This window comes from Leishmania major, chromosome 28 (genome assembly GCF_000002725.2).
Source record: "Leishmania major strain Friedlin complete genome, chromosome 28".
NCBI lineage: Eukaryota > Euglenozoa > Kinetoplastea > Trypanosomatida > Trypanosomatidae > Leishmania > Leishmania major.
The window spans coordinates 685,456-711,710 of NC_007269.2; the positions used below are offsets into that span (position 1 = coordinate 685,456).

Genomic DNA, 26,255 nt, shown 5'->3' on the forward strand with positions numbered 1-26,255 from the left:
CCGCTGCATTGACACGCAGCATCCACAGCACGCGGCGTCACCGCGTGGCTGACCTTCGCTCGGCTTTACTTTTGCTGTTCACGTTGGTGTGAAGGAGGGATGGAAGGAGGAACGTGGTTGCATACGCGCCTGAGAGGAGGAGGAGGAAAGGGAGCAGCTCACAGGCCACGGCAACGCGCACACAAAGAAGAAGGCAGAGAAAGTGCGTGTCATCGGCTCACCCCCGTGCGTATGCGCACGCAGGCAAACGTGCACGCCTCGCTTATCGAGGCTTCATTACCGCAACTGGGGACCTACGAAGGGGCTTCGGCGCACTCACCTGCGATCCTCGCGGTTGCCACGCCCACGACCACGTCCGCGTCCACGGCCGCCACGGCCGCCCCGACCACCAGCAGCAGCGCCACCGATGCGGCGGAAGTTACCTATGCGGCCGCGCACTTCCTCGCAGAGCGGGCTCAGGCCTGGATGGCAGAAGATGCACGCGACAATGCGATCCTTGCGGTTGGGCAAGACGCTCTTGCCCTCGGGGAACATGATGTCGAGGCAGTTGGCGGCGCATTCGGAGCACTCCTCGGAGGTGACGTACACTCGCTGCGCTGTCGGAGGCAGCTTGATCATCATGGGGCACTTGTTGCAGCACACCTTCCACTGACCAGCCGTCCGGGGAACGAAGGCCATGCTGCCGGCGCAGGAGCCGTCCACGCAGTCGCACACGTAGTTCGTGGCGAGGGAGTGCTCGCACGTGGGGTGGCGGCACTCGTCGCACGCCATGTGCCGCGTGGACGGTGCCATCGTCGTCGCTGCCCCTCCGCCGTACCCGCGGTCGTGGTGCTGTATGGCGGGGCGCATGTCCTCAAACGGCGGGTTGTTGTAGCAATGAGGGCAGATGGGAAAGGACTTGCCGCCTTCGATGTGGCAGATGACGAGCTCGAAGTTGTCGATGGGGCACGTGAAGCTGGAGTACGGCTTAATGGCGCCGCCCTGCGGCAGCGCGAACGTCACCTCGCAGTACGGGCAGTAGAGCCGCTGGGGACGGGTATCCAGGTGCTTCAGGTAGCGCATGCAGTTGCCGCACCGCGTAATCGGCTTCCCGGCGGCGGAGATGGCGGAGAAGGAGGCGCCCATGAGGGCGTCAAAAACGTCTATGTGCTCTTTGAAGAACTTAAACTTAGCGAAGAAGAGGTCGAGCGAGTAGCTGAGCACGTCGTCGAGCTGCGCGCGACCCTCGGCGATGTGGGTGACATACTCCTCCACGCGACTGCGCACAAGCGGCAGCACCAGTTCCGGGTCGATAGCCTTGATGCCGTGGATAAGCACAATGCCAAGCTTTGATGGCTTCATGACACGCCCTGCCTGCACGCTGCAGTAGCCGCGCTCCACAATGTTGTTGACGTGGGTGGAGATGGACGCGTCGGTTCCGATACCATTCTTCTCCATCAGCCCAATCAGGTCCGACTCCGTCAGGTACGACGGCGGCTGCGTCTGCCCCGCCTGCAGCCGCACATCGGACAGCTGGAAGGAGTCGCCCTTGTGGACGCCGGTCGGCATTCTGTCGTCCTCGACGCGGGCGTGCGGCATGATCTCCGTGAAGCCGGGGTCCTCCACCACTTTTCCCGAGATGCTAAAAAGCTCACCGCCAAGCTCGATCGTGATCTTGGTCTTGATTAGCCGGCAGTCTGGTGACACGGAGGCGATAAAGTGCCGCGTGATGTACTCGAAGATGCGCCACTCATCCCCGGAGAGCTCGCCGGGCGACGCGCTGCGCATCGGCGTGATCGGCGGGTGATCGCCAGCGTCCTTGCCTGCCTTGGGGCGCGCGTGCCCTTGCTGCAGCAGCGTCGTTACGTAGGCCCCCCACATGGAGTGGTTTTTCTGCTGAGCAAGGGTGCCGGCAAGGTTGAAAGATGACGGGTATGCCGTGGATTCGGTACGAGGGTACGAAATATAGCCGCGGATGTACAGGTTCTCGGCGATGCTCATCACGTAGTGGGGACCGATGCCAAGGGCCCTGCTTGCAATCTTCATGAGATCCACTGTGTTGAGGCCGGTCGGCCGCGGACGTGTGTCGTTGCTGACAGACACGTTGACGACGGTGGCCACCTTACCGTTCTTGGTGATGCGCTGAAGGATCAGCCGTGCCATCGTCTCGTCGAAGAGGCGCCCACGATCCCATTCAAACTGCAGCAGTGCGCCGCCGCGTGAGGCGACCGGGACGAGACGCCAAAAGTTCTCCGGCTTGAAGTTGAGGATCTCGTCATGGCGCTGCACGCAGAAGCCGAGCGTCGGCGTTTGGCACGGGCCGTAGCTGATGACGCTGGCATCCAAGTCGCCGTACTTGCCCTGGAAGTACTTGGTTTGAAACCGGGTGAAGGCGACGCCGACCTTCAGGTCCAGTTCCTGCCGACACGTCACCGCGTCGCTGATGTTCTTGTTCGGCTTCCCGAGATTGCGGAAGGCCTGGAAAATCTCCTCCGCCGTGATGGCCGAGAAGTGCGCGCGGAAGATGTTGTGGTGGCTGTAGATCTCGCGCCGCACGACCTGCATCACCTCAAAACAAATATTCTCCCCCTCACGATCACAGTCGAGCCACAGCACCAGTGTGTCACAGCCTTGCGCCTCATGCTCAAGGTGGTGGGTCACCTTCCCCGACGTGTCCTTCCACGTGATCGGCGCGGTGAAGAGCTGCTCCTCATCTGTGCGATCCCAGTTTTGATGCTGAGAGGTGAAGTCGCACGAAAAGACGTGGCCGGTAGTGCTCGTCACCTTGAAGTAGGCGGGACTACCCATGAAGTTGCCCGGGTACTCGTACACCGGCAGCGCACGGGTGCGGCGGGAGCAACTTCCGTTGCTCAAGATCGTCGCGATGCTCTCTGCCAGCGACGGCTTCTCAGCCACCATCAACACATTGCGGCCCATTACGACCTTCACACGCACACTTTCCAGTCAGCCGTCGCACCTGATATTTTAGATGACGTTTGGCCTTGATGGTCGAGAGAAGGACCACAGGCCGTAGGGGGAAAGGAGGCCAATAAAACCAACGTGATGCAGGGAACGAAGCGACGGGGCGGGGAAAGATGGGGGAGGAGGCCTCGCGGTTCTTGCGTTTCGGTTGCACACACACATACACACGCAGCAGCAAAGCAAACGCATAAAAGTGCAGAAAGCCGGTGGATCCTGGGAAAAAGGAGGGGGGAAGTAGATGGAGAAGTGGGCGGAGGGGAGAGAGAGAGAGAGAGAGAGTTCGAGGAAAGATGGTCCGCGCACACATGGAGCATCCGACATTGTGAGAGATGATGAGGTTTGGCACGAGAGTCAGCACCACCCTAGTCAAGGTCCGCTCGACACACAAACACACAGCAGGCTCACGCTCCACCATCGAGGGCTTAAAGGCTGCAGAAGTGGGGAGCAGAGGAGGAAGGAGGCAACGACATTTTGCATCCCGCCCCCCTCCCTCTCTCCATTGCCTGCATCCTCGGTGTTCTTTTCAAGCGGTCTCGTGAAGTGCTTGGCAGGGCCTCCCTGCCTCATCACATGCGCGGGCGCGTGAGGGAGGGAGGGGGAGGGGGCTGCACGTTTACGCCTCAGAAGTGGTGCGCGAAACAGCCCGCTGTGGTACACGGCTGACAGCCGGGGCGACAGACTCGGACGTGGGCACACAGACTGCCGCTCCTCTCACGCCGTTTGCCTCTCCTTCTGGTTTTTCGTTTTCTGTATCGTCAAAGCAGAATCGCTGACAGACGTGGGAAAAGGGAGGGGCCATGTATGGCTGCATGTTCTTGCGCAGAGGAGTACGTACGTTGCCATGATCTGTGCCGCGTGCCGTTCCTCGTCGAGCCGTCTCGAGAGAGAGGGAGGGAGGGAGATCAGGGCCTGCGGCAAAAGAGGCGATTCGAGCGGGGTGACACAGCGCGGCTCACCTACGGCGTCAGCAGACGGCTTTGGGAGCCGCTATTCGCATCGAGTACGGCCACCGCAGCAGCCTCCTCTGCAGCCTTGAGCAACGCCTCCAGGTAGTCCCGCAGAGGCAGAGGCGCATCGACGCCCCCGCTCTGGTCGCCCTGCCACGCCGACTCGCTACCACCGCAGCCGCCAGAGTGAGAATTGCACATGCACGCACCGTACGCCAAGAACGGCAGTTTCTTCAAGGTGCGGCCGTTCAGGCCCACGCACACCTCGGCAATGTGATGGAGCAGCTCACTGATCGTGTACGCAGTGCCAGAGAGGCAGTGCGACGGCGATTGGGGATGCACTGCTTGCGGAGCGGGGACCGTTCCCAAACTCGTGGATGTCGGCATCATCTGCTGCAGCGGTTTGTGAAACCTACTCGACACGTCGTGCAACGCGGTCAGCTCTTCATTCCACGTGTGTGCGGCATCGGCGGTGCTGCTGCCACCAACCAGTAGATGACTGCCAAGGCTGCGGTGCGCGCCTACGTTGCCCCCGTGTGCCGCTTGCCCCTCCTCCTGAAAACGCTCGTCCGCAAGAGAGAGCCCGTTCAGTTCGTCGGGTAGCACCGACGTCCCCGCCTGCGGCGCAGCCACCAACCGCTTGTCCACCAACTCCTGCACGCTCGCATATAGCATGAGGAAGCGTGCCTGCACGCCTGGCGGGCCGACATACACACGCTTATCCGCTCTGTCCAGCAGCGCTGCATCGATTGCCGCCGTCAAGTTGGTCGTGGCGAGCACGACGATGTTCTCGCAGTCCTGCAGTCGATCCATCTGTGTGAGCAGTGCATTTACGACACGGATCGAGTCAGATGGTTCGTTCCCCTTCATGGCGGAGGTGCGAGCTGCCGCGAGGCTCTCCACCTCGTCCATCACGCAGCACACCAAGCACTCCTTGTCGTCAGCAATGCGGTGCACCTGCTCAAACAACTGCAGCACGCGTTTGCCGCTCTCGCTGAACCAGCGACTGAACAAACTGTGAGCGTTGATCTCCAAGAGGCACGCGCGAGCGTACACCGACGAGGCAAGGCGGATCGACAGTTTCTGCGCCAAGGCGCGACACAGCGACGTCTTGCCCGTGCCTGGCGGGCCGTGGAAAAGAACAAGTCGATTCCACGTTACAAAGTTGGGGCTAACCCCGGCGCGGCTGAACCGCATGGCGGTGTCCACGTAGCTCACAATGTCCCGCTTGAACGCGATCGACGCCGCCTCACTCTCGCCATAGTACAGCGACTCCCACTGGCCCTCCAGTGAGACGTGTGGCAGGGGTGTCACGGTGAAGCTCGACGCACTGTCACCTTCGTCGCCGCCGCTGTGCATGCTGTCGGCCGTGCACCACGCCGGCAGAGACGCCTGGGCAGCCGGGGCGGACGCGGCAGACGATAGTGGCATACGGAGAGTTTCACCGTGGAGTCGGTACAGGCGCATACAGAAGTGCACCTGCTCCATATTTGTCCACGAACAGCCTGTCGGGAAGGAGACGTCACACACCCGCACCGACGCGACATCATCTCTCAGCAGAGGCGGCGCGTCTGCGAGAGAGATGGTGGCGCCAGGGAGAAACGGCGGCAGGTGGTCCGCGGCCAGTCGGCGGCTCGCCTGCACGCGCACATAGGATCGGACGAGGCAGCTGAGCTCGGGCCAAGCAGCGGTATCGGCAGTGGTCCTCACTTCGATCACCACAAGGTACCGCGTCGATTCGCCCTCAGGGGGGAGTGGTGACGAGCTAGACGGGCGGTGCATCATCGCAAAGCCACAGCTCCGCCGCTGGCCCTAAAGGCAGGTTTCGGTGCGACACTATCAGCTGAATGCGTATATGCGGGTGAGTGAGTGAGCTCGGTAACGGGAGAGGGAGGAGGGGGACAGCACAAGCACGCGAAGGTAATGCGCTCCCTGCCTTTGCACCAGAGCAAACAGAAAAAGGAGGCGTGTGCAGGGGCTGCGTCCAACCACTTCCGCGTGATGGCAACAGCAACGCTCTGTCTATGGCTATATCTGCCTGTCTTTGTGTGTGCGTGTGTGGGGATGGGAGAGGAGAGGGGGGCTTTCTATGAAACTGTGTGGTGTCTGGTCGTAGATGCGAGTACGCTGTGTGGGTGTGCCGCCTCTTCGAGTCGCACAGGAGCCTCGCGTTCTCACACACACGCCTTGCCCGGCCCTTCACCGCAAGAGGAGAAGAGAACAAGGCAGGAGGGGTAGGGACAGGAAGGGTGCCGAAGAACAGCTCTGGGCACTCCGAGTAGCCCTCACACCAGTGCCTGTGCGTGTGTGCGTGTGGGTAGAGGGAGAGAACGAGAAGAGGCGAAGAAAGATCGAGGGGGAGGGATGAGCGAGGTGAGGGTGCGCGCCAGGGAGGGGGGGGGGCAAGAAGCTAAAGATACTCGTGGCAAAGTAAACGGATCCATGACGTCTGTGCCCATCGTGGGCCAGCCATGCACCCATACAGATGCACAGAACAGCACATGCCACTGCGAGCACGCTTCGCCCCCCCCCTCCCCCTCCCCGCCCCTCTTCTTACTGTGCACAAACGTGCACGTGTAGGTGCCAGTGTGTGTGTATGTGTGGTGGGGAGGTTGCGAGAGTCATTCTCTTCATCGGCGCATTGTATACTCTTCCTCTGCTCCTCAAGTGCATATCTTACCTCGCTCTTCTCCCGTCGACAAGTCTGTGTTCATGGTCATTGCATCATCCACCACAGACCAGCAAGCAAGCGATGCACAAGCGAGCAGAGTGGCGGAGGGCATACGCAGAAACTTGGCTGACCTCCCAACTCCGTCTCGTCTCCTCTTCAATCAACCCGCGACGTGAGATGGTCACCTTGCGGTGTGGCCGCACTCGATCGCGGAAGACGGAGTGGTTGAAGTTGCACCTCCCTGGCAGAGAAGACAGCTGTCTACGGTTATGGGTGTGCTACACGCGGGGAGACGCGGTTTGCCTCCCACACTATGGGGAGACGTTCGTCGGCGCCTCCGGTGTGGTTGTCACTGAGGCTGCGCTCGCCCCCAGAGCTTCCAGCTGCATCCGCATCCACTCCGTCACTGCGTGCGCATCTGCGTTTGCCGCCTCCGTCGTACATGTATTATCGCTGAACACAAGAGGCGAGTGGCCGGCACACTGCGCTGCCCAGTTGAAGCTCTGCTGTAGCTGTGTCACCCACGACCGCCGCACCGCCGACGTGGACCTCCTTGGCGCAGATGGGGACTCACTGGCAACCTCAGCATGGTCGCGAGCAATCGCGGCGCACCACGACTCCACGCAGTTCTTCACGCGACGCCAAAACGCGGCGTCCTCGACAAACAGCTGTGGAATGCCTTCCAACAAGCGGCAGCGACAGGCCCCTGCGAGGGGAAGCGCGTCGTCGAGTTCCGCCCGCCCCGACTCCGCTGCCGCAGTAGTCAACCGTGACGGATACGAGGCAGATGAAGCAGACGATGCTGAGACGCCACCTTCATCACTGTGCACAGAGGCCTCGGCGCGCTCCAGGAAAGCGACGAGCTCGTCCCTCAGAAGACTCTGATATGCCTGTCGGTAGTGGTGGTCCGACGCCGTGCCGCACGCCTCCAGCACCAGCGTCCAGCCCACAACGTCCAGCGTGGCGATCCGCGTTGTGGTGGTTGCCGCCGAGGTTGCGGGGGTCGTGATGCCGAAGACGAGACATGCCAGCAGCTGTTCGAACAACTGAGTTCCTGCGCAGTTCACCATAGCGCCGCAGTACAGCGCCGATACCCAGAGTGAGACGTCGGACACGGCTACGTCATCTTCTTCGTGAAGGAGGCGGCGAGCGAGGTCGCCCCAAGCGTGCCGCAGCTGCGACGGCGCATTACACACGGCAGACGGTACGGCAGCTGTGCGGAAGAGAGGCGCCAAAGCCTCACTGCCGTTACGGTGTGGGTATCTCATCTCCCCCACGCGCAGCGCCGCGCAATCGGTCGACGACCGCGGCAGCGCGATTCCGCCGCGCTGCGACGCATCGCCGCCGCCCCCACCTCGTCGGGGTCGCTCCGCCGCGGCGGCGGCGCTTGCACGATCTGCGGGAGACGCAGTGGTGCTGCCTGACGTCTGATCTGACCCGGGTGACAAGGACGACGACAAGGGCACAAGAAAATCACTACGCAGCAGCATTTCTGCTTGATGGTGCCGCTGGAAGCTCACGGCAGACACGGCAATGGCCTTAAACACCACCTCCAGCATCGCCCACGAAATCCTCGCGCGCGCGTCGCGCAGGTAGTGCGTGAGAGGCAGAAGCACAGCTGAAAACTCCGGTGCATTGACGGTCAGAGTGCACAAGTACAGCGCGTGTCGCGATGCCATCAACCGGTCCATGGCTACACGGTGTAGCAAAGACTCGAGTGGGGCCTGAGACCAGAGAGGCAGCGTAGAGAGTCCCAGACGGCCTGGCTCTGCTTCGGTAGTGGTGACACGGCTGGCACTCTCAGACGCGCTCACCTTCGCTGCCGAACGGGACACGGGTGACAGAGCAACGATGCTTCTGGAACGCGTCGCCTCTGCGGCGGCGGCGGCGCAGGGCCCCTCTCGACACTGCATTGACCCTCTGGTGCTGACTGGAACGCTGCGCAAGACGTACTCGACAGACGATTTGGCGCCGCCGATCAGCGCCAGGTTCAGCAGCAGGGGCAACCGAGCTTTCGTGCAGCGAAGCACTTCAGCATCCACGTACGGCATCAGCCGTGTCACCTGCTCCCGAAAGCACACAAGGAGGGGATCGATCGAGACGCCTTTTTCGTCGCCATCGCGGGGCGCGCTCAGTCGAGCAGCAGCGCCGGCCTCCGCCACGCCGCCCCCGCGCTTCGTCAGCGGCTCTGCTTCACAGCCTGTTTCGCCGCTGGTATGGTAGCCAAACTGCCCGTCCTTCTTGACAGGCAGCACCTGCGCCAGCGACGCTTGCGCGCACTGCTGCCACGGCATGCGGCGAGTGATGACGCCTAGCATCTGCATCACCTCCACAGCATTCCCGTGCTCGCCATACGGCACAAAATCGGAAACCGCATCGAGCAGCGATGCGTACAAGAGTCGGAGCAGGTGTCGCATTCTCTCAGGCTTGACTTTGCGGGAAGTGCGCAACGTATTCTGGTCAGCACCCTGCTCTGCCCCACTACACCTCACTGCCGCGCGAGTAAGCATTTCTGCGTAGGTTGTAAGGCGCTCGTGAAGCTCGCTCGTCACCACCAGCACGTTGCAGAAGCGTTGCCCATGCTGCTGGTGCGGCGTGGCCGTGTGCGATATACCCGCCTCGGCCTCACCCTTACTATCACCGTTGACCTCTGCAACAGCGGCCCATGGTGATGCCGTCAAGCCTACGCGGAATGCGTTTGCATCGTTCGCGCCTGCGCCACCACCGCTACTGGCGTCACCCTCGCCGGATGCGGCGGTGAGATCAGCGTGCTGCCTTCTCGAACGATGGAAAAGCACGACGGCCTCAGCGCAGCTCGTGCGCAGTCGTGCCAAAAAGCAGCGGAGCCGCGACGTGGCGAGCGACGGCCCGTCCCTGGCCGCATCGCAGTCCTCAACGCAAGACGAAGCGGCCTCTGAAGTACCGCCGCAAGACAGAGTGGCGGCGCTGACCGCGCCACGACTGCCGTCACAACTAGTCGCCGCTGAGAGAGGCTGTGTAGAGTCGTCGCATTTCTGCGACGCTGCCAGGACAGAGTACAGCGAAGAGACAAGGCAGATGCCAATGTGGCGCGAGTGGCAGCTCGTGAGGACCGCGTCATGCAACTTGCGCACCCACGGCGACGGCGACTCCCGCAGTGACCCGTCGAGGTGTGGAGCAGAGCTGGATGCACCGACGGCGGCAGAGACAAAACGCGGAGGCGACGACGTTGCTGCTGTGGTGGCGAGGTCGGCGCGCACTGTTGGCTGCGTGCTCAATGGCCCGCTATTTGCGGCCTTGCACGGCGGTGCGCCGGATGGCAGACCTTGCGGCGGGGCGTCTGGTCCAGCTGAGGTGATCGCAGAGGACTCTCGATGATCAAGGAGTTTCTGCAGCGTCGACAGGGGAAGCAGTCGAAGCCACGTCGCCTCCACCATCGTTGTCGCCGGCAACGCTGCGCTGTGTGCTGTCAAGCTGCTCAGCAGCGCCTCCTCAATACGCTGGACCGCCTTCTGGGCAGAGAGGGCAGCAGCATTGCCTCGGTCGTGCGCTGTGGCCTCCTCCGCAACACCTACGCTGGTAGGGTTGCCGCTTTCATCGCCGTCGGCTGCGGTTGAGAGGCCGCGAGCGCCGGCATCCGTTGACGCCGTCGAATCCGGCGTTGTGGTCGTCGGTACCCCACTGCCCGCCACGGTGGCGTACACGGCGGCGCGGCGTAGCGAGTCGATGATGGAGTCACCGTTGCCAGAGGCGGACTCTACGCCCACAGCGTTCTCTGCGGAGCCAGCAGACGACGTCTTGCCGAGCGCACCCCGCCCAGACGCGCGCTCCGTGAGGCGCCCCAAGGTCACCGTCGCGACGCCGCGTGCCGCAATGCTACTTAGCACCCTCACAATGACGACCACCTCCGCTGCGGAAAAAATGGCCTTTGCCGCTGCGCCGCTGACTGGCGTGTCGCCCCTCAAACTCGACGTTGGCTCGCCGCCGCTCTCCACTGCGCCGGTACGATTGCTTGCGCCCCCCAACACTGAATCTCGCTCAGAATCGAGCGGGCGCCCCATGTGTGCCCTTTCTGGTAGAGGGGTCGACGATGCGAGAGCAGCGCGAGCAGAAACAATCCGCAGAAGCTCCGTGTACACCTGCGCGAGATAGACGCGCGCCGATGGTAGACCGATATCCTCCTCCGCCATGGAGCGCCACCAGGCAAGCAGCGCCAAATCCACGCCGGGCGGCGCCGTCGGCACAGATGCAGCGCTTCCACCGTTGGTCACCGTCTCGCCTGCGCGGGAACGATCATCTGCAGCGCGGCCGGGCGCTGCTGCCGTCATCGCGGCTAGCGCAGAGGTAGATGCCTCCGCTGGTGGCATCAGCTGAACCGTTTCCATGATTCCTCGCGACTGAGCTTGGATGTAGCGGGTCTTCTTGATCCATAATTCGACAGCGCCGTACAGCGTGCGGGTCCACACATGCGTCTGCGCCGCCCCTGCCAGTTCCGCGAGTAGTGTCACCGCCTCACCTGCTGCTGTCTCCTCCGGCGCCAACGGCGGCGCCTTTGCACCCTGCGCAGTGTCGTCGACGGCGCCGTTGTCGGCCGCCCTCACGGGGGTGCAGTCCACGGGCGTCGGTGTGGCCCTGGGGTGCCTGGGAAACAAATTCAGCAGCTGTTCCGCCGCATCAGCGCTCGCGCCTGTCTGCGTCCACACAGCGAGAAGGCCTTTGACACAGCGCTCAAATCCGGCCCTCACACGCTCGGTGTGCTCTGGTGCGGATGCCTGTGCAGGTTCCGACGTAGCAGCGCCAGCGCCAGCTGGCCACTTGCCACAGACGGACGGCACCATGGCAACCAGCCACGCGCACATGGTCGCTAGCTCCTCCAGTTGCTTGTAGCACGCCTCTACCTCGTCATTTGACCAGCGCCACTCTCCATGCGCCGCGACATCGCTGCCTCGCGCATCGCCTGCGCTTGCGTGTGCCGTCCTCATTACCTCCTCCACCTGCCGCAGCAGAGACTTCATTTGCGACGAGATGTAAGCCCACATCGTGCTCCACAACGACGGGCACGCGTGTGTGGTGTACAGGGACATCACCGGCGCCACCGCTCGCCACTCGGCACGGCGCGCAGCCAGCTGCACCGCATGTGACGGCGTGGCAGAGGAGCGGGTACCGCTGAACTCGCAGCCGGCGCGGGCGCTCGAATGTAGAGTGGGGAGCAGCGAGCGCAACGCCAGTGCAGCAGGAGCTGCCACAGCCCGCTGCAGGGCTACCATGAGGATCTGCGTGCGTTGGGGCGACAAGGTCGGCCAGCTCTCCAAGAGGGAGTCGCTGAAAGTGCACAGCGCCACGCGAGAAAGACCGTACGGGTGCGCCGTCTGCTCTGCGAGTACCTCCGTAGGTGCAGGGCGCGAGCCGGGCGGTGATGCCGCCCTTGCAGCCGAGCAGGAGGCCTGAGTGCGCAGCAGCGGCCACGCATCGCCTGCCGGCCGCAAGGCACTCATCCGCTCCGCAATGAACCTGTCGACGTCAAGCGCGTAGATGCAGACGGTGTTGAGTCGGCGCCTATCAGAGGGCCGGTGGTGCGGCAAAGCAGGCTTCCCAGCCGAAGCGTCCGCAGCAGCAGCAGCAGCAGTTGCGTTGACAGGGGCCAGGAAGGCGCTCGCCTTCCCACACTGCAAAACTCCCAAGAAGAGAAAGAGGAGTTCGTAGCCCAGTCGCTGTCGGCTCTCGCTGCCTCGCACAACCGCGACGACGTCGCTCCACGCAGGGGGACGAGGCTGCGCGGAGTGCGGCGGAGCTGCGGCGACTGTTGATGATGAGGCCGTGCCTCGTGCACTGCCAGCAGGCAGAGTCTCGGTGGGCGGACGCCGCTGCTGCCGCCGCTGATCGGACACCGATGCCGCCGCCGAAGAAGGTGACGGAGATGCTTCAGATGCCGTTGGCAGGAGGCAGAGGGCGTGCTGCACGATACTCGAGTGACGATCCAGCGCCGTGGGCCAACACAAGGAGCGCAGCTGCTGTACCACGCCTTGCAGTGTGGAAAGGGTGGAGTGGTCAACGGTGAACGAAGCAGAGGAGGTCGAACAGTCAGCGTTGCTGAGTCCGCCCATGGCGGATGGCAACGCACCGATACGCTCCCGTCGCTTTGGTGCGCAGGCGTTGGAGAGAACATCGGCAACACCGAAAAACGCTGACCAGTACGCGACTCGAGCGCTCTCCTCCGGTTCGAGCGTCAGCCAAGGGGCGCTGAGCTGCTGCAGCACATGGACCCGGTCGCTTGCAGAGAGCGCTGGAAGGTAAAAGAGAAGGCAACGCAGCACAACACCGATGCAGATGTCCAGCACGGCAACGCTGTAGGATGGCGCCGCACCCACTCGCTCAGCCAACGCCAACGACGACGATGGTGCTCCGGTAGTCTCCTGTGTGCCCGCGTCACCCGTCGAGCCCTCAAGTTTTGACGACGACGGGTTGGAATGAGGCGCCACTTTGTCCACCTTGGAAATTGACCGAAGGTACTGCTGGGCCGCGGTGCGCAGCGCCGCATCCACACCGCAGTCGCCGCTAAGGGGCTTATCTGGGCTATCAGACGCTGCGAGTGGCGGGTGCAGCTCCACCCGCGGCGACGCGCGAAAGCGGCGCGCAACAAGACACAGGTGCGTGTACGTGCCCTGAGCGGCGGCGTCGGCAGCTGCTTGAGCTGGCCCTGACTGCACCGCCACCGCGTTTTCCAGCAGTGCATGGTACTCCGCGTGCATCTTCGCCTCCTCGCGTGCAGCCTTGAACGCGCTCAGCGTCTGGAGAAACTCGATAAGATAGAGCAGCAGCTCCCGCGTCGCCCCCTCAACGAGTTGGTCTGGTCGCGCTGCTGCGTCCCCGTCAGGCTGCACCGGTGCGCCGCTGGCGCTGGCAGCTGCTACAGGGCCACACTCGACGGGAGTTGCGTCGCGAGTGTCGACGCTGTCACAAGCAGCTGGGCAGACAGGCAGCGCATCAAGTGCGGAAGGTCGACTTCCTTCAGTCAAGTGAGAGAGCAGCACATCTTGCACTGCACGATGCCTACGGTGCCACAGCGCCATGGAGGCCTTCAAAGATGGCGCCGCCGGCTCAGTACTGCTGCTGGACAGGCCTGCCGCCGCTTCGCGATAGTGCTGCTGGCGCCCCCACGCGTCGTACCACACCTCTACCGCCTCAAGACGTCCATACCGATAAGGTGCAGCCGGCGAGTCGCCAGCCGACGCGGAAAGTAACTCTCCAGCACCGGCGCCATCACAGTTGTTGGCTGGCGCCTTGTCCACGTGCGAAGGGGACAGCACCTTGTGCACAAATTCCATGATTGTCCCCGCGCCCAGGTCCGGCACGACGATGGGCTCGTTGAGCCAATCCACCACCGAAAGCGGCACCTCCAGCACTGCCAGCGTCTCTGCTGCTGACATGGTCGCGGAGGTGGCCGCCGCCGCCCCTGAGCCGGCAGTCGCGGCCTTGTTGGAGGCACCTGTGAGGAGGAGGCGGACCGTTGCCACCGCTTGGCTATCACCGCCCAACGCTGGGGCCAGATGCTCCACCAGACGGCTGTGCGCCACGGCCTCGGCGCACCAAAGCTCAAACGCAGCCGCGATCGTGTCACTTTTCCGTAGCACCTCGCTGTTTTTTCGGAACGTGTGGTGCGACTTGACAAGGCGGCGCAGCGCAGCACAGCTCGGCGCGCCGGTGTTCGTGTAAGTAGTGGGGGGCGGTGGCGCTCGCGCCGGCGATGTGCCCGGGTCGCACGATGCAGGCCTGCTTGGCTGGCCTGTCGCGGACGTGTCGATTCCACTCTGACAGTCCCGTTTACGGCGGTCGTCACCCCGACGCCCCGCCGACCGGCTCCAAGTCGTGCTCACCTCCTCTTCTGCCGTTCTCGCGTGGGTGGCCGAGGCACTCACCGCGCCACTTCGCCTCATGGGAGAAAAGCCTCGTCGACCGTGGGCAGAAGCACCACAGGCCGAGGACGGCGCCGCCGAAGAAGTGGAGCCGCCATGGTGACCAGACGAGTGCACGTGGCGCATCTGCTCGTGTGGCGAAGGGCCCGGCGGCGGCTGCGCCGGAAGCTCTCCGTGACGCGACCTCTCTCTGAGGGTGGTCGCGCCGTGCTCGCTCTCGTGCAACGAACCCTGCGAGCCGCTTCGCCTTTCCTTGCGCTGCCTATTCCTGCCCCGAGACGACTGTTCTCGCTGCGGCTGTTGCTGGCGCCGCTGCTTGTCGGTAAAGCGATGCGAACTTTTTCGCCGCGCGGGTGGGTTTGCGTCACCACCGCCCACGGAACTGCTGCCCCTGAGCGCCGGATGCGCCGGTGCCTCATTGAGGTCAAGGAACAACTCCGGGGAGCCCGGCGGCGCATTTGTGTCAGTGGGGGTGGACGGCGTCGTAGCGGTGGCAAGCGCGCGCACAGCCACGCCGAGCCGTAGCCCTGGCGGCCTGCCTCCCCCATCAAAAGCGACGGCAGCCGCAAGCAATCGTCGGACGTGCCTATTGCGGGAGTGGTGCAGCACCGCTACGCCTTGTGCGATGGCGTGCTGCTGCCTGCTCGCTGCGACCCACACGGGATGCCGTCGTGCGCCTGTCGAGGCGAGCATCCGCGTGGCAGCGGCTGAAGACGTCAACAGCGAGCACAGCAACGCTTTTGAAAGAAGAGCGCGCAGCGAGAGGGGTGGCGCAGCCGCCACACGTGGCGACGGGTATGACGGCAGTGGGTCGCTGTTCGCCCATGTGCGGGAGTAACACGAAAGTCTGATGGGCACCATGCCATGGGGCGCAGCGCACTGTTTGGCAACGGCCGCAACGGTCGTCACAGGCGACTCCGTGCGAAACGCACGGAGCGGGTGGCCACCGCCGCGCTGTGGGAGAGATGCGCAGGGCCCACAGGTCACGGTCAGCGGAGAGGCGGACACGGCTGCGCCTGCCGGGCTCGACAGCCGAATCCAGCCATCTACCCCCTCCGCAGACGCCAGCCCATAACCGGTGCCACTCGCAGCCGTGCGCATCGACGATGGCAGCGTGTGGCACACGGGGGAGGGGAGGGGGACTGAAGGGGGCACAGCACGAAAAGGACAGAGACGAAGGTGCGCCGTGCCTCTCTGTGTACGTGCGACACTCAGCAGCGGCAAGCACGCGGCTAAGCGGTGCTGTCGCGCACACGGGACGACACAGATACGCTTGAGCGGCCAGGGAAAGCCTCCAGCCGCTGTGTCTATAGAGGTCTTCGACTGGGAGACAGGTGGCGCAGAGAAGACAGAGGGCACGAATCGGCGGTGAATGCACAGCAGCGGCTGCACGCTGCTCCGTCCTGCAATGCAGTCAGCGCTTCTGCCGCCCGTGTCAGTGTATGCAAGCGACGGCAATTACGGGAGGTACGTCCGCGTCGACGTCCTATTTGTTACGTGTTTTCTTAAGCTTATCAGAGAGAGGGAGAGAGGGAGAGGCGGGTGGCGTGGAGCGGACGGAAAGGGCCAGGTGTCAGCGACCAGAGAAACAAAGGAGGCAGCAGCAGCCGGGGCTGCCCGAAAACGCAGCGCCTCCTCCTGGTGATGCTGCCTCGCCTTCTCGCTGTGTAAGGGTGGCTGGCAATGTGGTGCGCTGTGCAACACCGCTTACCTCTATCAGACAGACAGCGATGCCTGCCTGTCTCTGTGTGTGCGAGTGTCTGTGAATCTGCGCGTGCGCGTGTGTTGTGGATGCTGTTGCTGGCGCCCACCTTCCTTCACTTCCCCGACCCTCCTCCTCCAAGAAGAGCGAAGGGAGCACAGAAACGGAGAGGAGAGGGGCTCCACAACGCGCAGAAAGGGCAGGAGGCAAGCAAGCGCACCGGCTCTGATGACGTTCGTGCCACGTACCACGTGCTGCTGTCGTTGATGGGGTGCTGTTCCTGCTTCGACCATTCACAAGGATATAGAAAGTTGAAAGAGAAAGAGCGCGTCGCGAGTGGGTCGAGAGAAGGAAGCGGACAGAGGAGCTGTCGAGGCGGAGAGCGCGTACGTTGGTTGTGTGTCCCTGTGGGCGCGCGAAGAGCAGAGCATGCGTGCCCGCGCACAGGGTGCAGAAGAGTGCGGGCAAATGGAAAGGAGGTGGCCAAGCACACTTTGTAGCGCACACGCAAGCATCCGCAAAGGCTCTGCCTGCGCGCAACGAGGGAAGTGAGGGAAGTCCAAAAAAAAAAGCACCAAGGTGGCTGGTGCACGATGGCGGTGCACGAAAGAAGACAAGCGGCTGCACTCCCTATCCGCCGCTTCCCTTTCTTCTCCACCCGCCCCCCCCCCCTCTTTCGCAGTTGCGGAATGTTGCAACTCTGCTGCAGTCGCAGTCTAACACAGACGCACATGCATTCGGCACCGCATCGGTTGTTTGGTTTGATTTTTTTTTCGGTTCGCTGTGTGCGCATCTCTGTGCGCGCGCCTCGCATGATCCTCTTCTCCAGCCAGCCGCCGCAGAGCCCCCGCCCCGTCTCAGCGTTAAATATCAATACAACGCCAGCGAGCACGAACAAATAAAAAATAATAAACGACAATACGCAGAGACGATAAGGGAAGAGGGAGTCGCATTCGACGACGAGGAGGAGGTGGTGGGCAGCACCACTACCACTGCCGCCACCACGACCACGAGACACGCACATCACAGACAAGCATTGAATGGAGGGTACGGTGCGTGGAAGAGGAAGTAGGCGAAAGGGGCGGCAAAATACCGCCCAGCTACTGTGTGCGTGCGCCCGTGTGCCACCCGCTCCCCTTCCCCACCTTACGCCCCTCGTTCTGTCTCTTATGACGAAAAATGCCGAGCGAAGCACCAACAGGAAAAATGAAGGCACCGTGCAACGCGGTAGTTGGAAGGGGTGCGGCCAGTCAAGGCCGCAGGGCGCGTGGGCGGGCACGGTGCCGTGCATCCGTAACCTGGTCTCTCTCCCCTGTGTTGGAGGGCACAGTGGACGTGCATGCGTGAGGGGAGAGAGGGAGGGAGAGGGCCAAACCCTCTCTCTCTCTTGTTCGCTCCTTCCTGCCTCCCTCTTCCCCCTTCACAGACACACGCCCGGCTCGCACGCCTTAATCTGGCACTGCGCTCACCGCAGCCTCTTCGATCTCTGTTTCTTCTTGTTTCTCCTTACCTTGCACTGTGTCTGGGTCCGCCCTCCCCCCCCCCACACACACACACATGCACGCGTTCAAATCCCTCACAACGGGCCATCCTTGCCCTTGGCCCAGAACTTGGCGAAGTACGCCCATGCGTTCAGGAGTAGCGAGACTGCCTTTCCTTCTGCGTTGTTGATTTGGTCTTCGGTCAGAGAATTCAGTGCATGCCACGCCTCCTGCTCAACCTCCTTCTTGTTGCCGCCGCCGCTCTGGTGCGCCTTTTTCATCTTGTTGACACGCATGGCAACGTCCAGGGCGCTCTCGCTGCCGTTGGCAGAGGCAGAGGAGGCGCCCGCAGGTGCACCGGGAGTTGGTGTCTGCTGTTGCTGCTGCCCTGCAGTACTCGAGGCTTCATCCATGCAGATGCGCGAGGGGGCAAGGTAGAAGCGGCGCGCGTTGACCAGGAAGCAGGAGGTGGCAGCCCTCTCCGCAGAGGCATCCGCGACTGTCGTCACTTTCACTGGCGCACGCATCAACAAACCGCACCCAACGCCCCACGAGTGCACGAGAAAGCCTCTGGGGTGGCCCACCGCGCCGCCAGCGGAGACGGAAGCGAGCAGCTTACGGATCATCACCCCGAGCACGCAAGTGATGCCGAGTTCAACACGTTTCGAAAGAAACAGTGCAGGCGGCCTGAGTCTCTTCCTCCGCCTGAAAAGGATGCCGGGATGAGAGGGTCTGTCTTTTGGTATCCACGGGCGTAGCTGCCACTCGTTCTGGGGGAAAGGGGGAGGGGGACGTCGGACTCGCTCGTCCCTATCTTCAGGTCCTACTACCGCTAGCAAGGGCACTCTCGCTCACCCACGTGACGCTCTCGCGCACAGACCCGAGGCAAGGGGCGGAGCTAGTCGCACTCCTGTGCGATGTCGAGTGTCCCCGAATCGGGGTCTGAGAGGAGAAGGGGGATGAGGTCGATGTGTGCGGTCTGCGAAACAAACTGACAACCTGAAAGGAAGGCAGCGCGTGACAATGGTCGCACTCCCTCTTCGCGTGTCCGTCTGTGAGTCCTATGCCGTATGGTCGGCGCTTCGTGTGTCTGTGTCTGTGGGCGTGCGTTTTGATGGCTGCCGTGACAACCAAGCAGGTCTGACTAACGTCTGTTGGCTGCCGTCTCTGCGTGGTTGCTCACACAGGGCGCTGTGCTCACGTTGCGGGTGCCGCCTAGTGCGCTGCCGTCGTCGTCAACAGACTTCCTTTATTCCTTCCTCAAACGAAACAGGAGAAGACTTCGTTTTGAGAGGGGAGGGGGTGTCCATCCGGGTGGAGTCGCGCGCAGCGAGCCGCCACAACACCAACAGCAACACCGCGCACACGATGGTTGTTGTTCGTGTTGTGTGCAATGGGCAACAAACAGAGAGAGCCGCCAGAAGCGGGAGAGAGGAGAGCAATGAGCGCCGGTAAATTCAATGCACATGCGAAAGAAATGCTGCCCGTCAACGCGCGACTGCAGTACATGAGAGCTGCGACTAAGCTACCGTAGTCAGCCCTTCACACGCACACGCGCCTACGGAGTCGGGTGGGGCGCTGCAGGCAGCGCGGTAGAGGGACAGCATCGCCTTCAAGCGACACACGCACACCACAGAGCGCTCTCTTCATCCACCTCTGTGTGGGCACGTGTGTGAGAGCCGAAGGAGCTCATCGCAGACACGTAGCCGGCTCACCACCAGAACGCACCACGGCCACCGTGCTACTTGAACGCAGCCTCCACCTGCAGCTTAAAGTTTGCCGCCAGCGTGTGAAGCAGAACGAGGGGGAGGGGGGGAGAAACCCATCATGCCCCAACCCGTCCTATCGTTCCCGCCAACGCAGTGCACGGCCTTCCCAGCTCCAGTACGCCTATGGCATGTGCATTCTCTCAAAGCTGCGTGTTGGCTCTGCACGCCCACACATGATGCCGGATTCGCTTATCGTCTTCCTGCCTCGCTTTCCATCGAGCCAGCATCAGCACCACTCACCACCGCCCCGCTGAGCCAACATGGACAACCGGCATCAACGGCGGAGGGCGCATGGGCGCCAGAAGTAAACACACGGAATAAAGACAAACAACTAAACGTTCGCGCCTGCCCCTTTCGCGCGCACGCACACAAAAAAAAAGTACGCTGGGAAGAGGGGAGAGAGGGGGAGGGGAGGGGCGACATGAACCTGGTGCCGGTGTTCGCATGGGTGTGTGCGTGCGTGCTTACGCCAATCAGCAAGGCAGCACAACAACAACAAAGAAAGGAGAGAGGCAGCACACATCAGCACCAGTGCCACAGGAAATAACAACGGCGTGCAAGCAGTGCTGCAGATGGAGACCACAACATTCTGGAAATGGCGTTCTGTGGGCATGTCCGTGCGTTGCGCTTTGTTCACTGGTGTGGGTGCGCACATATACACACACACACACACACACACAGGATGACGCACACGGACCGACACGAGCAGAGGCATTGTCGGTCTATGAGGTGGCCGTCTCTGCGAGTAGTCTATGTCAGCACTCGATGCAAGTGCAGCACATAGATGCATGTAGCTCTTTATGCGTTTTGTGCGTGCGTGCGAGACCTGCTTAGTCTCTTGGCAGTGCTCAGACGTAAGCCTCGATGAGGCGGAGAATTTCATCGCACTCTGTGCGCAGGTTCTGCGCGAGGCGACGACGCGTCTCCTCGGAGGTGCCCGCAATCGGCATAAACTCGGAGATGCGCACCACTGACATGCGCAGCCGGTCTGACTCCTCGCCGGTCATGGAGTTCGAGCTCATCTCCTCCTTCACGCGCAGACGCATCACCACTGGTCGGTTCATGCGGCCCTGCGCCAGCTTCGCGATGTAGAGAGGGTCCTCCTGCGCACGACGCTTCAGCTCTGCCGCCTCCATCCCAAAGAACTCGATGCCGGCTTCGTTGAAGAGCGTTAGCCACGCCTGAGAGACGTTGTCCGTGACCTGGATGGAAACGAGGTAGCGCTGCGTCGGCGTGACAGTCTTGTCGCACTTCTCGCAGCGAAAGCGGTCACCCTGCGCACCCTCCTCGGTCACCTTCTTGTTGCAAGTCGGGCACGCGTCGTACCACTGGGCGTCCTGCTTGAAGTAGATCGGGACGCATCGGACGTCGACGTACTCGGGCTTCAGGCCCCGGCCGATCCCCTCCGACTGGATCTCGTCCAGGTACTTGCGGCCGCGGTCGCTCTCGCCACCGGCCCCGCTCGCCGCGCCAAGCCCCTGCGACGACAAGGACGTCACGTTCGCGCCGCCAGTCGCCACATACCACGTCGCGAGCTTCTTGACGTCCGGCAGGTCTGTGGGGTTGATGTCGATCTTGGTCTGATAGGTGGATGAGAGGGTCACACCGTCGAAACTGCCAACCTTCAGCTGCCGCAGCGCCACAACGGTGCCGACCGGATAGCACCACGCCTTTGCCTCGTCATTCCAGAAGGTGACCTCCACGGCCGCCGTCATGTCGCCCATCTTGACGTTTCGCTTCATCAGCTCGCGGCCCGTCGACTTCTGCGTGATGGACGACACTTCGTCCACCTTGAGCACGACGCCAAGCACGTCAACGAGCGAACCGACCTCGCGCTGCTTCAGAAGCTCGATCGGCACAAAGTTGTAGCGCTGCATCGGCAGCGCCGCTGTCGATGTGTCCTGCCGCGCCAGCATAATCTCCGAGCTGCGGTCAAACGTGAGCTCGTAGTCATTGTTCACGTTGCTGAAACGCCGGTTCGCATTCTTCACCTGGCCACCGCTGAAGTAGTACACCTGTCCATTGACGATGAGTGGCTCGAAGGTGTCGACGGCGTCGTTGAAGACCGTTGCCCGAATCGCGGCAGACTCATCAATAAGGGTGAAGGAGAAGAGCTTTCCCTGTGACGTCGGCTTGTTCCAGGTACGGATGTCTGTCTTGTCTGTCACACGAGCCCGAATCCACCACTTGCCACCGAGAAACGGTGTGAGGGAGTCGATGGGCTGGATCTGGTGGCTGCCTGGCTGCTGCATCGTGCCAGCTGTATGGATGTGAGAGGGAGGGGGAAAGAGAGGGAAGGAGGCGAGGCGAGGCGAAAGCGTGTTCACGCGAACAGAGCGAAGACACACGTGTATGTTCTTCTCTGTTTGTGTATGCGAGCGAGCGGCTCTCTGTCGGCTCGTTGCAGCAGTAGTGAAGAACGGAAAGAGAAGGCGAGTGGGAGATAGAGTGGGAGTGGAGAAGCGAGGGAGGGAGGCGTCGGTTTGCCGCGCAGGCGATGATCTCGATGAGTGGCGTAGCGTTGCCGCTCTCAAGGTGTGTGTGTGTGTGTGTGTGTGCGCGCGCGCAAGCCTCCGTGAATAGAAGTTTTTGACGTCTATCTATGTGTGTGGTTAAGTTTATGTTCTTCCCGTCTTGCACCCTCGTAGGGAGCTCTTGATGCGTGTGCGTGCCTGTGCTGATGCGCGTTGCGTCGGCACTTGTGGGATATGAATTTATGGGTGCGCGAGTAGGCGTCGGTGCTGGACGAGTGCCTCTGTGAATCGCTGTGGGGTCTGTATGCCTCAACTCGGTGCTGATGGTGGTGGTGTAGCAGTGCTGCGGCAGCTGGTGTGCAGTTGCGAGACCAGGTGAGCGAGGCGCAGGACGGCACGGAAAAGTAAGAAGGCAGAGGAGCAAAGAAAAAGCACTGGTGCGGAAAGGGAAGGTGGGGGTGAGGCGGGCTCGAGGCGCCACGGGCACTTCTTCCTCGCAAGACGCCGCAGACACACAGCGGCCAGCAAGGGGAATAGAGAAGCGCCGAACGGACGGTGGAGAAGGTCCTCGCACATGCGAGAAGTCACGTGCACAGAAGCCGAAAACAGTCAAGAGGGCTGGCGAGACATGGGTACACCGGCCCCCGCTCGAGGGCCGACGCGCAGGTGGGAGGCGAGGCGAGCGAGAGGGGTGCCCAAGACGCAGAAGACGAAGAGAGCCCGAGGAAAAGCTAACGTCGCTGATTAGGCGAGAGAAGAACGGAGCGCAAGCACACAAACGCATTCGGAGAAAGTGCACGCTGCTGCATGGCCTGCTTGACCAACCACACTACACACCATTGGATCCAGACATCATGTCCATCACCGCCCTGCAGGGATGGCAGTGACGCGGGCGAGTGCGCATACTTGTGCTGGTGGCTGCCGCTGCCTTTGGTGCCTGTTGTGTTAGACGGGTCGGACGTCCGAACGGCTGCCATCCAACAAGGAGGTCGAGTCGGTGTGCAGAGGCACAGTAGAGCAGGAAAGACAAAGAGAAAACAGAGAGCACAGATATATACATATATATATACCCCTGTGATGGCCAGCATCACCACCCCAGCCCACTATCACCCTTCCCGCTGCCCACCTCCTATTCGCCCTCTGCCTCGTCGTCCTCCTCGCTACTGTCGTCATCGTCGCTGCTCGCACTCGACTTCTCAGGCGCGAACAGCTCCAGCAAATCGGCTGTGCGCAGTCGCCCGTCCCCGCCGCCGCTGGCGGCGGCGCCTGCCACACTGCTGCTGAAGCAGTACCCGCTCAGCGCGCGCTTCCGGTCGCACAGTTGACTGATGTTCTGCTCAATCGTGCCATCGGCGATGAGCTTCGTGAAAGTGACCGGCTTTGTTTGGCCAATGCGATAAATGCGGTTAAGCGCCTGCTCCTCCGTACCAGGGTTCCACGACGGCTCCATCAGGAAGCAGTGGTTGGCGCAGGTCAGGTTCAGCCCCACACCGCAGCTGCTTATCGTGGCGAGAAGGACGCGCGGCGACGCTGGCCGAGCCGCGTCATGAAAGAGCTCCAGCAAGGACTGTTTTTGTTTCATCGTCATCGACCCGCTGTAAAGCGCGCACGACACCCCAGCCGCCTGCAGCCAGTGCTGCGCACAGCGAAGGTACGTTAGGAAGCTGCTGAACACGACCACCTTGTCCTCCGCCGGCAGAGAACGGATCGTGTCGATCAGGTACTGCGTCTTTGAGCTCAGCTGCAGGCTCCAGTTGCTCATGTCAGATAGATCCAAATGCAGTGGCACTTCTGGCGCCGGCTCGGCTGCACTCGTCCTGCCATCGCCGGCGCGGTCACCTCCGCCTGTAGACGTGTTCGGCTGCTGCGCCGTGCGGTCTAAAAGCTCGACCGGAACCAGCAGCAGCTCCGACGCTTTCGAGTTGCGCTTGCACAGCGGGCACCGCCGTGTTGCCTGCAAAGCGTGTTTGATGCACTCCTCGCAGAAGACGTGCGCACAGGGCAGAATAGCAGGACGGTTCACCGTTTCGAGGCAGATGATACACTCGCGCGACTCCAGCTTCTGGTGCTTAATCTCCTCGACGAGGGACTGAACAAACTCCCTGGCTTTGATGGTGCGCAGCCGGCGGAGGACCACCGTCTGAATAAACTCATCGATGGCGCGCGCCGTCCGCTGATCCTCCTCGCGCTGCTGCCGCGCCGCCTCGCTGCTTGCACAGTTGGCGGTAGCAGAAGTGCGGTCGATCCCATCCGGCGAAGCGGTGGCGCAGCGGCCGGCCTCTGCACCCGGCAGACGGTGGCACCGGCGGAGAGCCGCTACCACGATGTACGGGTGCAGGCACGTTTGCCGACAGCGCACAAGCATTTCGAAGGCAGTCGTGAAGGTGGCCAGCGGCGTGCGAGCCGCGCACGCGTCGCAGTCGCGCAGCGCGTTCAGCTTTTCGGTAGCCTTGGCGTGAATCGACTGGTAGAAGCGCATCTCCTCGCGCGACAAGCCCACGGTGTAGGTGATCGCCCGCTTTGGCGGCAGCTCCAGTATGGGCTTCCCATCCACCATGGAGTCCGGTGTGCGGCGAAGCAAGATCGAGCCGAACAGGATGCTGAGCGCCGTGACGGGGCGCGGATGGAGCGGGTCGAGGTTGTAGTAGCGAACAATCTCGTTGTTCCACCACACAAGCGAGCTGAAATGCGGTACGGCGAGGAAGCGGAGGAGAGGATAGAGGTCGTTGAGACTGTTCTGCACTGGCGTCGCCGTCACGACCCAGCGACAGACACCACTGAGCTTGAGGCACGCGCGACTCTGATGCGTGCGCATGTTGCGGATGTAGTGGGCCTCGTCCAGGATGATGCGACCCCATCGGATCATGAAGAGCTTATCCACCTCTGTCTGTAGCCGTCGGTCAACATCGTAATCGTCCGCACTCGCAGGGAAAGACGAGCCCTCGGCGAAGTCGTCTGCGTCGGAAAAGCCAGCGGTCCTCGCCGGGGAGCCGCCTCCGGTCCCCGTGGTCCCTCCATTGGCATGCGTGAGGCCGAAGCGAAAGGCGGGTGGCTGCTTTTGACAGAGCGTCTGGTACGTGGTCAGGACGTAGTCGTAGGACTGCGCCACCTGGAAGAGGCTGAGGTGGCGCTTGCGAGCTCCGTAGTAGACGAGAATGCGTAGCGGCGCCGCGGCAGGCCGCTGCACGCAGTGGTGTATCTCACGCACCCACTGCGTAAGGAGGGAGGTCGGGCAAACAATGAGCGTCGCCGCCGACTCCACCAAGGAGCCGGTCACGCGATCGATGCGTGGCACCCGCGTAGTCTCGCACAACGCAATAAGCGTGCGCGTCTTACCTAGACCCATGTAATCGGCGAACACACCGCCGCGCACGGTGCATGTCATCTCCTGCCCTCTCATGGACATGCTGGTATCGTCCTCTGCACCCCCAACGGCGGTGCGGGTGGCAACACCTGTAGAAGGAGGGCGCACCTTAGCTGTCAGAGCACGAGAGGCGGACAACGTCGTACACGAGCTTCCCGCACCGAAGTCATCGCCCTTTCCGAAGACTTCACCTCTGCCACGGCCGCTGCCGCCACCAGCACCACTGCCGCCAGTGTAAGTCACGCCATCCTCTTCATCGCCGCGGTTGACGGCGCCGCTGTCGAGAGTGCGCGTCGCCTCCTTTGTCAGGATAAGCGAGCCGGTGTCCCTGGGCGCCGCACGCGCGCGAAGAAGCGGCGGCTGCTCACGCGACAGCAGCCAGTAGAGCGCCTGCAGCTGAAAGGGACGCAGCTCCGCACGTGCCCGCATCGTCGTAGGAACGGCGGCGCACGGCAGCGTGTCAAACTTCACCAACTGCAGTGCTTCCAAGAAGCGAACGAGTTCGCGGTGGCCAGCTGTGTCGCGCGACGCCATCTCCTCCTCGTCACTCCACTCGTCCCCGCTCTCCCCGTCATCATCATCTTCACTATCAGAGAAAGACGAGGACGACGACTGGGTGCTCTGGCTGCCCAGGGCCACGGGAGAAAGAGACAAGGTAGCCCTGGCGGCCTCCTCCAGAACCACACGCTGCGTCGTGTCGGCGACGCCAGACGGCGCCGGTTCCGGTGCGTGTTCGCCCCGCGGACGACCTCCGCTTCCCAGGCCTGCGACAGCCCTGGAAGGGGCTGGTGCAGCGGCAGGCGCGCCGAAACCAAGCGGCGCGCCACCGGACATGGCAGCCGAGGGGCTCGACTTTTGCAGAGAAGCGCCGACGTCCTTCAGGGTGGTCGTGGAGGAGGCGATCGCCGCGGGCAGTGTTCCGTCGCACATATCGCAGGTGCGCCTCGAGGACGAGTTAAGAAAGGTGCATCGGGGACACGAGATCTCGCCTGGC

At 62.4% G+C, this 26,255-nt stretch overlaps 6 protein-coding genes across 6 annotated transcripts; all 6 read right to left on the bottom strand.

The window, feature by feature from the left end:
* Positions 1-315: 315 nt before the first annotated feature.
* LMJF_28_1780 (putative DNA topoisomerase III) lies at positions 316-2,916 on the bottom strand (the record flags this gene model as incomplete). Its single annotated transcript, XM_001684408.1, has 1 exon — positions 316-2,916. The coding sequence occupies one exon, from the start codon at positions 2,914-2,916 to the stop codon at positions 316-318; it is 2,601 nt and encodes an 866-aa protein (XP_001684460.1).
* A 1,001-nt stretch (positions 2,917-3,917) lies between these two features.
* Positions 3,918-5,693, bottom strand: LMJF_28_1790 (ATPase-like protein; the record flags this gene model as incomplete). The annotated part of the gene is made up of 1 exon (XM_001684409.1): positions 3,918-5,693. One exon carries the CDS (start codon positions 5,691-5,693, stop codon positions 3,918-3,920), a length of 1,776 nt encoding a protein of 591 aa, XP_001684461.1.
* A 1,197-nt stretch (positions 5,694-6,890) lies between these two features.
* On the bottom strand, positions 6,891-14,597 carry LMJF_28_1800 (conserved hypothetical protein; the record flags this gene model as incomplete). The annotated part of the gene is made up of 1 exon (XM_001684410.1): positions 6,891-14,597. One exon carries the CDS (start codon positions 14,595-14,597, stop codon positions 6,891-6,893), a length of 7,707 nt encoding a protein of 2,568 aa, XP_001684462.1.
* Positions 14,598-17,749: 3,152 nt separating this feature from the next.
* On the bottom strand, positions 17,750-18,181 carry LMJF_28_1810 (conserved hypothetical protein; the record flags this gene model as incomplete). The annotated part of the gene is made up of 1 exon (XM_001684411.1): positions 17,750-18,181. The coding sequence occupies one exon, from the start codon at positions 18,179-18,181 to the stop codon at positions 17,750-17,752; it is 432 nt and encodes a 143-aa protein (XP_001684463.1).
* A 2,090-nt stretch (positions 18,182-20,271) lies between these two features.
* Positions 20,272-21,675, bottom strand: RPA1 (putative replication factor A, 51kDa subunit; the record flags this gene model as incomplete). The annotated part of the gene is made up of 1 exon (XM_001684412.1): positions 20,272-21,675. One exon carries the CDS (start codon positions 21,673-21,675, stop codon positions 20,272-20,274), a length of 1,404 nt encoding a protein of 467 aa, XP_001684464.1.
* Positions 21,676-23,026: 1,351 nt separating this feature from the next.
* On the bottom strand, positions 23,027-25,795 carry LMJF_28_1830 (DNA repair protein-like protein; the record flags this gene model as incomplete). Its single annotated transcript, XM_001684413.1, has 1 exon — positions 23,027-25,795. One exon carries the CDS (start codon positions 25,793-25,795, stop codon positions 23,027-23,029), a length of 2,769 nt encoding a protein of 922 aa, XP_001684465.1.
* Between the last annotated feature and the right edge of the window lie 460 nt (positions 25,796-26,255).